General features: G+C 40.2%; 1 protein-coding gene across 4 annotated transcripts in view; it reads left to right on the plus strand.

Annotated features, from left to right (window-relative positions):
- THSD4 (thrombospondin type 1 domain containing 4) overlaps positions 1–13,264 on the plus strand; it is a 242,143-nt gene that overhangs the window by 171,976 nt on the left and 56,903 nt on the right. For all 4 annotated transcript variants that reach the window (XM_064722037.1, XM_064722041.1, XM_064722040.1 and 1 more), the window contains one exon: positions 12,053–12,257. In XM_064722037.1, the coding sequence (XP_064578107.1) occupies positions 12,053–12,257 (205 nt within the window). The remainder of the gene's footprint in view (positions 1–12,052; positions 12,258–13,264) is intronic.

Below are 13,264 nucleotides of genomic sequence, written 5' to 3' on the forward strand. Positions count from 1 at the left end.
AGCTGCGAACTCCTGCTCCTCCAAGAGGTTTTCATCAGGAAATCACCTTGACTGTCATGAAGGCCAGCAGTCATTAGATAAAAAGCCACTGGATATCAGCTGTTTGCTGAACAGCTGAAGTGTTAAGGCTCAGGATTCTTGGTACAGTTTCTGCAGCTTCTGGCTGTAAATGATTCATCCGCTCCTCCTTTGTCCTCTTCTGTGCTGGGCAAACATGTCTGCAGAGCTCCCAACTGCTGAGCTGCTTCAGGGACTGCTTCCCTGCACTTCTGCCATGACAGTACCAGTTGGTAGGCTGAGGCTGGAACTTACCTGAAACTCTGCAGCATGCACAGTGTGACCATTGGTTTTTCAGTGCTGTACTGCCCAGTCCCTGACTTGGGCGTTGTGTTGATCAGATGCCATGGTGATAGTCAGGGCTTTAAATCTTGACTAAACATGGGCATCTTTTCATAAGAAGGGAAAGGATCACATCCTTGATACTGTCTCAGTCTCCTTGCCAATTTTGAGCCCCTAGTCTTAAAAAGAAAAGAACAAGCATTTCTGAGTAAACCAGTCATAAATTCTTTTTAAAATATTTGCAAAACACACAATTTTATTTAATCCTAGGTTTTGGGGAAAAAAACCCCAACAAATTATTTTTGCTGTTTATTTTCTTTGAAAATAAATGTTCAGCTCGTTTCAAGTCCCTGGCAAGGAAATTTTCAGTGTGGGTTGTTAAGTTTTGGCAGAGCTATAACAATCTAAAAGCAACAGGGATACTATTGGAAAGCACTTGAAAATATTAGCCATTACTATAGTTACCAGCTCTGCTTGTATTTCTTTGTTTCTTTGGGCATGAAATTGTATCAGGTCAAGTATTCTCCAAGGTGGGTACACCAAGGTGGAGAGGAAGGACACGAGCCAAGTGTCAGTGAGCAGAGCAGGATGAAGCACAGGTCATGGTGGTCCTTGGGTTCAGAGGAGATTGCTGAGGTATCGAGTTCCTGGGTGCTGCTGCTGCTGGGGCCATGCACCTCACAGCTCTTGTTGCACAGTTCCAAGTGTAACAGACATAATTAAACCCCTGGAGGGTAAAAAAAACCCCAAACACTTGTTATTGAATTTCAGATTTATTAGAATTAAAGAAATTAATTAAAGTTGTCCCAGGAGATAATAGAGAACACTGTATTCTGTGCTACCTTTTTTGTGAGCTACATCATGGATAAAAAGAAATACATGCATTTGAAAGAGAGGGCTAATAAGTAAGTATTTATTGCACAGATATATTCTGGCTATGTTAGCTGCTGTTTCAAGATCAGACATCTGTCCTTAAAATATTTTGCTGCTTGGAGGTTTTTTTCTTTACCTTGAAATAAAGCCAAGTTTTTCCTTCATAAAGGAGAACACTTGAATAAACACAACCCTAGCATAAAGCCAGTTGGGACTAGTCTGTTGGCAAGGGCTAGAGTTCTTTTCACATAGGGAATTATTAGAAAGACAGTGACTCTAACTTCTCCCCTCTCAAGGGTCCCTCACATAGTCTCTATTCTTGACTTCTGTAATATTAAGCAGCATGGAACAGTCAGAAGTTTAAAGGAGTGTTACACTGGCACATTTTTATATATTGTCCCTTATTTTTCAGAAAAAATGAAATATTTCTTTGTTTTAACTTTGAAGTTGTGACAGATGAAAGTATTTGTTAACTATGGTGTACCCATAGGAACATTTATTTACACATAGCAAGCAGGTAAAACTTGTAAATCTGTTACAGAACAAAGCTGAGAATTCTGTGTGGCTTTGAAAGGTTTGTGTATTCTGGGGAGCAGTGCTGGGATGCAGTAGTACTTAACTGTGAATTGCTGCTGAAGTTGGCACACATCTATTTTTCCTACAAAATATCTACAAAGAGTTGGATTTTCTGTATGTTAGACCAGGTCACAAGAGTTGTAAAGCTAGTAATGTCTGAAACCAGTTAGTAATTTCCAGTTTCCTTTGTCCTCATTTATATAAAATGATTCTTCACTGAGACCTCTTGCTTTCTAAGTCTGGGGAGGGGAGGGAGTATCTACACAATTGCAGTGGGACAGGGAAGCAGTGTTTGATGATGGATGAAGAGCTCTGAAGTGATTTGAAGAAAGGTAGTAGAAGAAGGAATTGCTGTCTCTAAACATCTTAGAGCAAACAATATGGTAAGAATATGAGGGATAGCAGTAGGCTGAACTCAGAAATGATTGGGTCAGTTGTGAAAGTGCTACAATTGCATTTGTTTGCAAGCATATCAGATTTTTGCTTAGCCTGCCAGAATTAACCAAACCTTTAATGAGTTCCATCCTGAGAAAACACTGTGAATGTGGTTGTGGCTCTGTCTGCACAGAGCCTGTAATGATATTTAAACCAGAACTGAACTTTTGAGAAATGTGCATTCCTAAAAAACTTCTTAAAACCAGTTAACTTTATTAAAACTATTAGATGTAAGGGCCTTCTGCATAGGCACTGAGGTAATATTGAAACAATGAGATTAAGAAAGGAAGAGTATGGGTGTTGAAATGAACATAATGGCTCAAAAATAAAGAAGTTAGGAATGAAGAAAGCAGTGCAAAGCAGAGCAGCTTTCTCTGTGTGTGTTTCTGGGTATGAGTGTGTACAGATGGATGAACATATGTGTGCCATCTCCAATGTGTGGCCTCCCCAGCTCAGGTGGGGCTGTTCAGAAGCACAGGAGGTGCAGTTAAGCCAATGAAGATGACAAGGGAATGGAATAACATGAGCAGGATTCCATAGGCTGAACATTTCAGTCTGGAAAAATAATAACTTGGGTGAGAATGACTGAGTGAAGTCCATAAAACCTGAGAGTTCATGGAGAATGTGAAGAGGAAATGATTGTCATTGTCTGTCTCAGTACAAGATCTCTGAGTCACTGGCAGAAATTACCCAGTGCTATTCTCAAATGAAGATGATGTGGCATGTAGTGGAACTGACTGACATAGGAATTAGGCCTCCTAAACTTCAGGAAGGAAGCTAAGCACATTCAATAAAGGACTACTAAATGATAGAAAGACATTATATTTGTCTGAGGAAGTCTTTGTGCCTCAAAGCAAAAATGCAGCCTGGAAACATATTCTGATAAATAGCATACATTTTCCCCAGCTTTAGGGTCACTCTTATGCTCCCATTATTGATGCCTTTGGATAACAGACCTTTGATGTGACTTGCAAGGACTTCATCTTGCTGTGTTCTTGTAATATGGTGGGAGAGTTTTGGTGATTGAATCTAATCATTCAAAGGGCCTGACCATTCACTGCCTTGAGATTCTTCTGAAGCTCTTCAGACTTGGGGTTTTTTTTGCTAACCTGAGTATCTTCACATTAGCTAGAAAATACTAAGAGCCAGGAATTTCTAGTGCAAATTAAGGATGAAGTCACTATTGACACAATGGTGAAGTTGAACATGCTCTTCTTCTGAGGAGGGCATTAGGCCCCTTTTTTTTCCATATTTGTAAGCCAATCAAAATAGAGAGATACATACAGTTTTCCATTACTCAGGGACCTTGTCACTGATGGTTTGCACATCTTCTCTTTGATTAACAGAAATAAAAATATTTAAAGAGCTGCAGCTTTGAAATATGTCAAGATACTAAATACAGAGTATTGCTTATACCTGACCATATGTCTTGATCTGGCAAGTACTAAGAAGCTGCTAAAATACAGAAAAATGTTGACATTTTATGAAGGGAAATAATTTTAGATCTTTAGTGATAGACAGGTCAAATCACTATGAATTCTGGTATTTCTTGCCTTTTCATGTTTGCTTTGAGATGTTTAAAACAGCTTAGTTTAACAGCAGCTTTAAAACACTCTTAGGTTTCAGGAATACCTATTTTGTAATCCAAGCTGCTAAATCTAACCCCTATGAAGCCCCATGAAGTCCTGTACACAGGCAACTGAGGAAGGAGCTTGGTGCATTCAGTTGTGTTTTCTGGAGAAAGACCATTGTTGAGCTGTGGTTTTCTTTGAGAAACTGCTTCACTCTTGTCTGAATAGGTTTAGAAGCCTAGAAAAGATATTTTGGTCTACAATTCTGAGTTACAGGAAAATCAGCATCCTAAGAATTGGACTTGATCAAAGAAGAGAATAGACAAACTATAAAGACCCAAATTCTCTGGTTTCTGGCTGCAAAAATGTTACTCAAAATATAAATTCTGTTATTTGATAGTGTTTGAGCATGACAAATGATGTGAACTGGTTTGCCCCATGTACGAAGTCTATTAAAACAAGTGAAAAAGAGGGTTTGTTTTTGTCTAAAAATACACTATTCTGTGTAACTATTATCTTCATATGAATCATACTCATTGTTATAGAAAGGGGCATAATTTTAGCTAAGTGTTTTTCTAGAGCTTTATTCAGCCCCTCTTCACATGAGCTCTTCAATTAGGGATGGGGTGCTGGTGTTCTCTCATTCCAAGTCTGTTACCACAAACTCCCATTGTAAAAAGAAAACTTATCTCTGCAAGTAATTTCTCACGAGTAGATGAAGATCACAGAGCAGAATAATCTCCCACTGCAGTACAAACCAGATGTATTTAGAACAGTGTTTTAGTGTGTTGTATAGACAAGGATTTGTTTGGGCAAAACTCCTTTTGACCCAGAGTGGAGAATGTGAGCCAAGGGAATCTACTGCGCACCTTGGTTGCAAGATTATCAAGGAAGAGCTTCAGCAGGTAACAGAGCAGCTCCTGGAAATACTGTTTTGCATGATAGTAAATATATTTTTTTCTTTTAATCAGAAGGGATTTTTCTGAACAATCAGCATAGGACTGTGGCACAAACCTTCCAGCCACACTGTGTTCAGAGCCAGGCACTAGTTAAATCCAGTCCTTGCTGGCTGAAGAGTAAAGGATCATCTCTTTTTAAGATAAAATTAAAGAGTCTGATAAATGCTCAGGGCCACATGAGATCCTGAAGAGAAGTGATCTGCAGGTGTGTGGAGTCTTCCACAAAGAAATGTTCACAGGTATTTGTTGTACTTGTAGGAAATGGAAATGGGTGTTCCTGTTTCTGTCAGTGATGATGCAGTCACACACTTGAAAGGAGCTTTATCCAAATGTCTGTGTGCCATCTCATCTTCTGCTCTTGTGGTCTCCTCCCTCTTGGATTCGCACATTTCCTCCCCCTACAGCAGTGATGTGCAGCCAAAAATGCAAGTGCCCGAGTGTTAAATGGGCTTTGTATTTAACTCATGTAACAGGGCTAGGGTGCACTGCCTCCTTTCCTAAATTCTGGTCTGCAGGAGTATGTAAAAGCCCAGAACATGGAGATTCCACGTTTTCCAGGGCATTTGCACAACACTCCTCCCCTGCCCCCAACTTTATGTTTTGAGGGCTGTTATTTTCAATAGGACAGGCAGAACTTTAGTGTTTCAGTCCTGCAAGCTCAAATAGAGCTTTGCAATAATAAAATTTAGAAGTAGAGAACTTGAACCTGTAAGTTTGAAAGACTTCTTTGCAAGTATTTGCAAGTATGCAGTTACAGCTGCATGTAGTGGGAAGAGAGAGCATTTGTATTTGTGTAAATACATAATTTGTGTTTATTTGGGTGAATCACCTATATTGCTTAAATGGATGTTAATTGGGGTGATACTGTGTAGCTGTTTAGCTGTGTAGCCGTTTAGATGGAGAAAATAGAACTTGATTGAATGGAGGTCTCCACTCCAGGATGTGCCATTGGAGGTGTCTCCTGCACTGTGGAGTGGCTGCTCTGCCACTTCTGATTTTTCAGAAGAAACAGATTATATTTTTGCATCATTCAAACAGCAAAATGGACTGGCATCTTTTCCATCTCCTGTTCCTAAAGGGCAGGACAAAAACAGCATCAAAAGGTCACCAAGCCAAAGCAGTTCCTTTGAAACAATGAAATAGTTGTCATAGAAGCAGTGACTCATTGCTGTGTGGGAGAGGTGAGTGTTTGCCTGGAAGTGGCTCAGGGGGCTGTTCTGAGCACCACTCAGAACTGAAATTATTTGTGCTCTTCACTCTCTTCCTCAGGTTGGCTTCAAACGTTATTACTGTTTGTTTATGCTTTTTATGGCAATCATGAACCAGAAAATAATAATGGTAGGTATTGTAAAAGCTCAGGAAGGAATGAAAAGGCAGCATTTCAGGGAGTCAGTGTGTGGCACTGAGGAAACAGCTCTAACTTTGGTGAGGTTATATGGGGTTTCACACTTGTTCTCTGAAGTACCACCCTTTTGAAGAGAATTGTGGAGACCTTTCACTGAATCCTGCAATGGCACAGTACTTCTTGCCAACACTAATACTGAGATATGATCGGGGTGGTGCTGACATGCATTAGCTTTAGCCACTTAGATAAGAAGTGTTTTAAAAAGGCACAGAGTTAACATCAGCTATGTGAATTGTATTATTTTGTTTAACTGTTTCTTGTCATTGCCAACAAGGTCAGTTTAGGCTAGATTTGGAGAATCATCTCATGAATTTTCAGACTGCACTGTTACTGAATTCAGAACATCTGTATATCCAAGCCCTGTCTGCAGTTTTGAAGGCTTTAGCCTTATGATCCACATCATAAATGTGCACTTTGTGTACAAATTTTATGAAGGAAGATACCATTCTTAAAGCACTATATTGGTATCTGACCTTAGATACTGAAAAGGCTTTCTGCTTTTCCAGTTGAGTTGTTTAAATAGAAGCATAGAGTTTGCTTACTCTTGCTGAATCTGGGCTATCAAGTAATCTGGCATATTTGCAGCAGACATGAGTGCTTTGTTAATATGTGATCTAGGAATATTTATTTCAGACTATATTTAGTCTGCTTTTGTACTACTGTACATTTAATGTCCTTGTGGTTTTAAATTTCCTGAAGTGAAAAAACAATTAGTGCATTTTAGAGGTGCATATATTATTTGGACCTGTTGTATCTCTTGAGCACTAGAACTTTCAGGGTATGGAGCTTCTAGTCGCAAATTTATGTTCTGATAACAAAAAAATTAGTCAGCCTTTCAATTTGAGATACTTCTGGTGGTTTTTTTCTGTCACAGTATTTCCATTCTTAGTGAATGTGAGCAATCTGATTAGCTTGAAAGAACAAAGCCTCAGGTCCCTGGATGTGCTTGTGAGTGCTCTAGCAGCAGGTGTGTATGGGAGCAGCCTGGCCCAGGGTCCAGCCGTGGGGAAACTGCTCTCCTGTGTGGGGACATGTGCCTGTGGCTGGATTCTGCTCTCCTTCTGTGTGGGGACATGTGCCTGTGGCTGGATTCTGCTCTCCTTCTGTGTGGGGACATGTGCCTGTGGCTGGATTCAGTGCCAGAGCCTCCTGGGAGTGGGTAAGACAGGTTCCTCCTAAAGGATGAATCACCAAGGCAGAAATGAGAGCTGCTGATTGAATCCAAGGGATCAATCCCCAAGCCCTGCACTCACCTTTAGAGCTGTGTTTGCCAAAGCAATGTACATTCTAGGATTAGGCTTCTTCATCTTCTTCACTCTGAAATGCTGCTAACACAGCCACTTCAAAACACTTGAGTAAACTCCTTTAATAAGCTCTTTGTAGAGTGGGGCCTCAAAGCTGAACAGCTCTCTGACTTCTGTAGGTGACAGGCAGCAATGGTCTGTTTGCATTTCAGGTCTTTATTGCTGGGGGTTTAGGCAGATGTCATAGACCTTACATTGGGTTTGTGTATGGGAGAGATACAAGTTCCCTTTAGAGTATCTTCCCTTAAAACAACAGGAGAGAAGTTGTTTTCCTGTCTGAGGTATCAGTGTGAGATGCATACTTTAGATTTTTTAATCCTTCTTTATTAGATGTTATTAGTTGATATCTCTAAGACCATCTTTTCACATGATTACTTTTCCTGGATGGCTTTACTTTTTCCATTGTAACAAGAATAAAACCTTTTTTCTCTCAAGTAATTTTCTAGCCAGTAAGAAACTATTGAATATCTTAGTGAAAGAGTCTTTATACGTCTTCATGTGAGTAGCTTTTTTCACTAAACTGGTGCTTATCCACATACTATAAATGTAATTTGAATTCTTAAGGTTGTTAAAAATGAATAGCTTGCTTCTTCTTACTGTCTGAAATTTATCTGACCAAGTGAAGTTCAGCTTAAAGCACAAATAGGTAATGAAACCAGCTATTGTGCAGGTAAGAAAATCTGTGATTAATTAAGTGGACCACATCTGGATGTGACCACAATCTAATCGTGAGGGGCTGTAAATAGCATCAAAGATTTGTGAGCGTTAGGTCTGTGGACAGCAGGAAATATTTGAAAGCCAAAGCAGGATCAAATGTTTGGGTAAAAATTATGGTTATAGCTAACCACAAATCAAGTGAGAGCCATTAGAATGTTGTTTGTTATCCTGTGGTTGAATGTAAATTCTCAGCATTGCTCCTTTGATTTGTAAAGCAAATGAGGGTTAGGCTGTGACCTTGAAGACGTGTGAGACATTGAAGTGAGACAAGCAGGCTCTGCTGCCTTTGTTGTGCTTTGCCTTGGGAGGTTTCCTGAAGCATGAGGGTTACCTCTTGCTCAGGCACAGCCATGGCTCCTCACTGCTGAACAGCCTGCTCAGTTCATTTCCATTGAAGAACATGCACCACCAAACCCTGCCCTGGTGTCTGCACACAGGCAATGCCTCCTACAGGCCCATGCCTCATGGGCTGTGCTGGCATTTCCCTGCTGTGCCAGTAAAATTGCACACGCTGGCTGTTACTCTCCAGCAGTTATAACATCTTCATTGGGGTCTCATTTACTACCCTTCACAGACAGAGAAATGAAAGGAATTATGTTTATCTAATTGTAAGAGTTAAAATCATACATGAAGGTCAAAGATTTTAACAGTAGCCAGAGAAAAGTAGCAGTATTATGCTCAGCTTCTTCACACATTGGGGTGAGAGCCATCCAGCCAATCTCTAGGCAGACTTACTTAGACTTCAGAGGAAAAAGCTCATAACAGCTAGTGTCCTTCCTAATGGAGAGGAGAGAGACTTAGCAAAAGCAAGAAATAAAAGTTGGGGTGAAAATAGCAGAATCCACTAATGCAAACTGTAGCTCTGAAAGATGAGGAGCCAGAGCTTTCAGATGCCAAAGCAGTGTGTGCTTCCTTGTTCTAATCTGCTGTACTCCTGCCTGGAGGGGAAGGATTACATGAGCAGCATGGCTGTGATCCCTTACTGTCAATACCTTATTGTCACTTTCCCACTCTGAATTCCTGTGTGGCTCTTGAATACTGAGGGAGACTCTGAAGGCCTTGTTAAGGTCAAGGCACAGAACATCCATTCCTCTCCACTCATGTGCTGAACTTGTCATTGAATCACAAGTTCAGACACAACTTGACCATGGTGCGTCCATGATGGTTGATCTCAGTCTTCTCTTTTGTTTTTGGGGTTTTTTTTTTGTCCTTCCTACATTTGGAAATGACTTCCATGAGGATTGGCTCTGCAGACTTCCTGAGGGCTGTTAAGGTGACCAACCTGCAACTGAGCCTCAGGTTCTCGTGCCCTAAATGAAGATGGATGTGGCAGATACTTTTTAGACATCACCACCAATCACCACGACCTCATCTGGTCCCAAAGATTTGTGTTCATAAAATTTTCTCAGGTGCTTCCTAACTTGATCTTTCTCATTTTGCCAGACTCAGTGGAAGTGATTTAATTTGCCCAAAAATTCATGTGAATGAAAAATAACGTACATACTTCTGTTTGACACACTTAAATCCAAAAGTGTTTTAGTATCTAACTATTTGTTAGTAACTAACAATTTGTTAGTAAATTTTACTTTGTGAAGACCATGGAATTGATAGAATTCTGCCCTGTCAAATCCATAAAGAGGCCGACTTCTGTGACTTGGCAAATTTCCAGTTGATGTCAACTTTGAAGTCAGTGAGGATTTCTTTGGAGAAAAGACATGAGGATTTGGATTAAAATTTTTATTTATGATTGATAAATGAAGTCCACCTGGTCATCAGACAAGGAGAACGTATGATACAAGAAGAAACAGTTTGAGTATTCTTTTTAATTTCAGTTTAGTAGAACATTTTATTTCATTCCAAAGCAAAAGAAATCCTTGGGTTGACTGAAAAATTTTGAAGAATGTATTACAGGTAGCAAAGCAGCAGGAGTTGTTACTGATGTGGTAAAGGCTAATTTGAAAAGAAGTGCAATATCAACTTCATGTTTAGGTAGGAAATTCAATTTTTTTATTGTTTTGCAAAGACCTACATTTTGATTTCACGAGGATTGTAAGTGCCACCTTGTGGACATCATAATTCTTGTGTCTCATTATAGGACACAGTGGTGAAGTAGAATAATAAAATTTTGTTTTAAAATCTGTGACAGAAATTAGTTATGTTTTCTTTGAGATTTTGGAGATTTTGATTGATTTTCCAATATTGCTATTGATGTGCTGAGGTGGAAGAACACACTACTGCTGGCTTCAGTGGCTGTAAATAAAGCCAATACCTGTCTCACTGTGAAGTCCTGCTACTTCATGGTATTTGTAGTTCTTGCTGGAATTCCTTTGTTGATCCCTCTCAGATCTTTCTCCTGAGTAAGCTATCAATGGAATACCATGGGAGTGAAACCCCACATGTCTGGGGTTTTGACAAGCTCCTTGTGTTGTGACCCCCAATGTCCTTGTGTGAAAGTGGCTGGATGCAGTGGTTCATGTGATGTCAGCAAGTAGCCTGGGTGATTTTTGGGGGTGTGTGGGTTGCAGGGGTTTCTCTGTTGGACATCCTGGCTCTGGGTAGATCAGCTGTGCTGTGCTTGTGAAGGGTTTGGGGAATGTCTTGTCTCCAAAACATAGGTACAGTGATGCCTGCAAGCAAGCTCTGAGTTGGGCATTTCTACCCTTTTCACAAATTAGACGAAATTTTATTCTGAGGAATACAGAATTCCTAATTACATGCAGCTGATTTTCTGCTCACTAATAACTTAAAGGTATTGTCATGAGGTACATGAAATGTCTGCTGCTTATCTTAAAGCTGTCTCCTAAGGATCTGGAGCTTCCTCACTAGCCAAGTCAAATTCAGCCTGTACTCCAGAAGTAAATCCCATGTGCTTTGTCTGTTTGCTGCTTAGCTGTCAGCCACTCACAAATTCCTACTTATCTCCAGGCTATACTGATATAACCAATATCAAAATTCCAGGACATCAAATCTCTTCCTTGGCTTGCTGCTCAAGTATTTTCTCTGTTGTCACAAAACAGAAGCTGATTTATCTCAGATAAGTTGTTTTTTAAACTGTAAGAAGAAATGGCCAGCAGTGTTGTTTTTGCAAAAACACAGTTATATCCCTGGTCATCCAGGATTCCTTTAGCATCTCATCTTTAAAGCTGTTTTATGCATTGTACAAATCAAGATCAGTTGGATGAGGCTTGGAACAATCTGGTTTAGAGGAAGGTGTCCCTGCCTGTGGCAAAGGGACTGGAACTGGATCATCTTCAAGGTCCCCTTCCAACCCAAACCATTCTATGATTCTAGGGAATTAATTTGTTTTAACTATCCTGTCCAGGTGTGTATTACTGAGTGGGTTGAAGTTTTTCTACTCCATGAACAGGTGGGTTTCTTCTCTGTCTAGATGCAGTATAAAGATTTCTCACATACCGCTTTTGGTGAGAATAGGCTGAGTGCTCACTTTTAAAGGAGATTAAGACAGGACTATGGAGGAAGTAGTTCTGCTTCTGTAGAAAGCCTGTTTTGAATGATAACAAAATCAAAGCTCTCCACCTCTTTCCTGAGCAGCAGCTGTGGGAACATTGTTGTTCAGCTTTTCTTTCAGCTGAGGAGTATGCAGTCAGCATGATCAATGCATTACTGCTCATGGTGTGTTCTTGGATTTTGCCTGGCAGGATGTAAAAACCTGTTGGCTACCTTGAAGGCACCAAGTCTGAGAGCCCTTTGGGTTTTATTGCTTTTTTCCATACAGAAGACATTGCTGAAATGCTAATTCACAAAATCATTTCAGAATTGATTCTTCTCTGAAAGTCATGCTATTCTCAGTTGTTGTGTCCGAAGTCTGCAGTTGTAAGATCTTGGAAAAAGAAATCTTACTTTATTTTGCAGAGCATTGGCTGTGACGACTATCTGGGTTCTGACAAGGTGATTGACAAGTGTGGAATATGTGGAGGGGACAACACTGCTTGCAAAGTTGTGTCTGGAGTTTTCAAACACACGCTAACAAATCTTGGCTACCACAAGATAGTGGAAATTCCTGAAGGAGCTACTAAAATCAACATTACTGAGATGTCAAAGAGCAACAACTACTTGGGTAAGTTGCATCTCAGTGAATGAAGAATGCTTTGTGTGCTCGTGCAGCTGGGTGGAGGTTGTGCCAGGAAAGGCCTTCTGAGCAGTGTGAAATCAATGTCAAGAAGAGAGGAAAGAAAAGAAATCATTTAACAGGTGTTTTGATCAGAACTAACTGGCTGTTTTTAATTCTGGATTGATCTTGCATGCCAAACATTGTAGACCTGTTACAATCTATTTCCCTGTCTGTCTGACTTGGCTTTAGTTTCTCCTTTCAACCGGTTCCGCTGTGATGTTTCCCTTTCTCACATCATTAACCTTCACTGATCAGTCAAGAATCCAGCCAAGCAGATGCTTGTGTTTATAAAAGGCTGCTTGAGGAGAAAAGAGCATCTTCTGATTGCCAAAAACTTTCAGTTCTTTTAAAGTGAGATAATTTGATTTTGAGAAGGTACTTACTCACAGAATCCAAGGTCTTTGTACAGCTGTTGATTCAGAAGCAGGTCCCTAATTCGAAACCATGGAGGATCCTGGAATATTTATAGCAACATAACATCTTAATGTATACTTCTAGATGTGTATAGTGGGTTGCAAATTAGAGATTATGTGGAATTTATACCAGATCTGTATCAGTCTTGTGTGTTTTTATGGACTGTGGCATTCCCCACTGTAACCTGGTGTGTTCCCAGGTTTCAAAGCCCTTGGTTTGGCTACATTTGTGCAGGTTTTGTAGCAATTCTGGTGAGTGGACTGGAGAGAGAAGAGTTACTTATGATTTATAAAACCTGCCCCTTACTCTTCAGTTTTCACCATCCTTAGATCTGTCTTTAAAATTACCATTGCAGATGGTAAAATTGGAGCCATCTGAGGACTTCTGTGCTGGCATGGTGTGGTTATTGTCTGGCTGTAGTAGAAGTTCCAAATGCCAGTCCTCTTGTTGGACTGCTGTTTTACCTCCCTTCGGGTGGGTAAAGCATCTCAGCTGCTGCTCAGGTGCAAAAAAGGAAGGTGCTCATTATGGAATTGCTT

The sequence above is a fragment of the Zonotrichia leucophrys genome, chromosome 10 (genome assembly GCF_028769735.1).
Source record: "Zonotrichia leucophrys gambelii isolate GWCS_2022_RI chromosome 10, RI_Zleu_2.0, whole genome shotgun sequence".
NCBI classification, from domain to species: Eukaryota; Metazoa; Chordata; class Aves; order Passeriformes; family Passerellidae; genus Zonotrichia; species Zonotrichia leucophrys.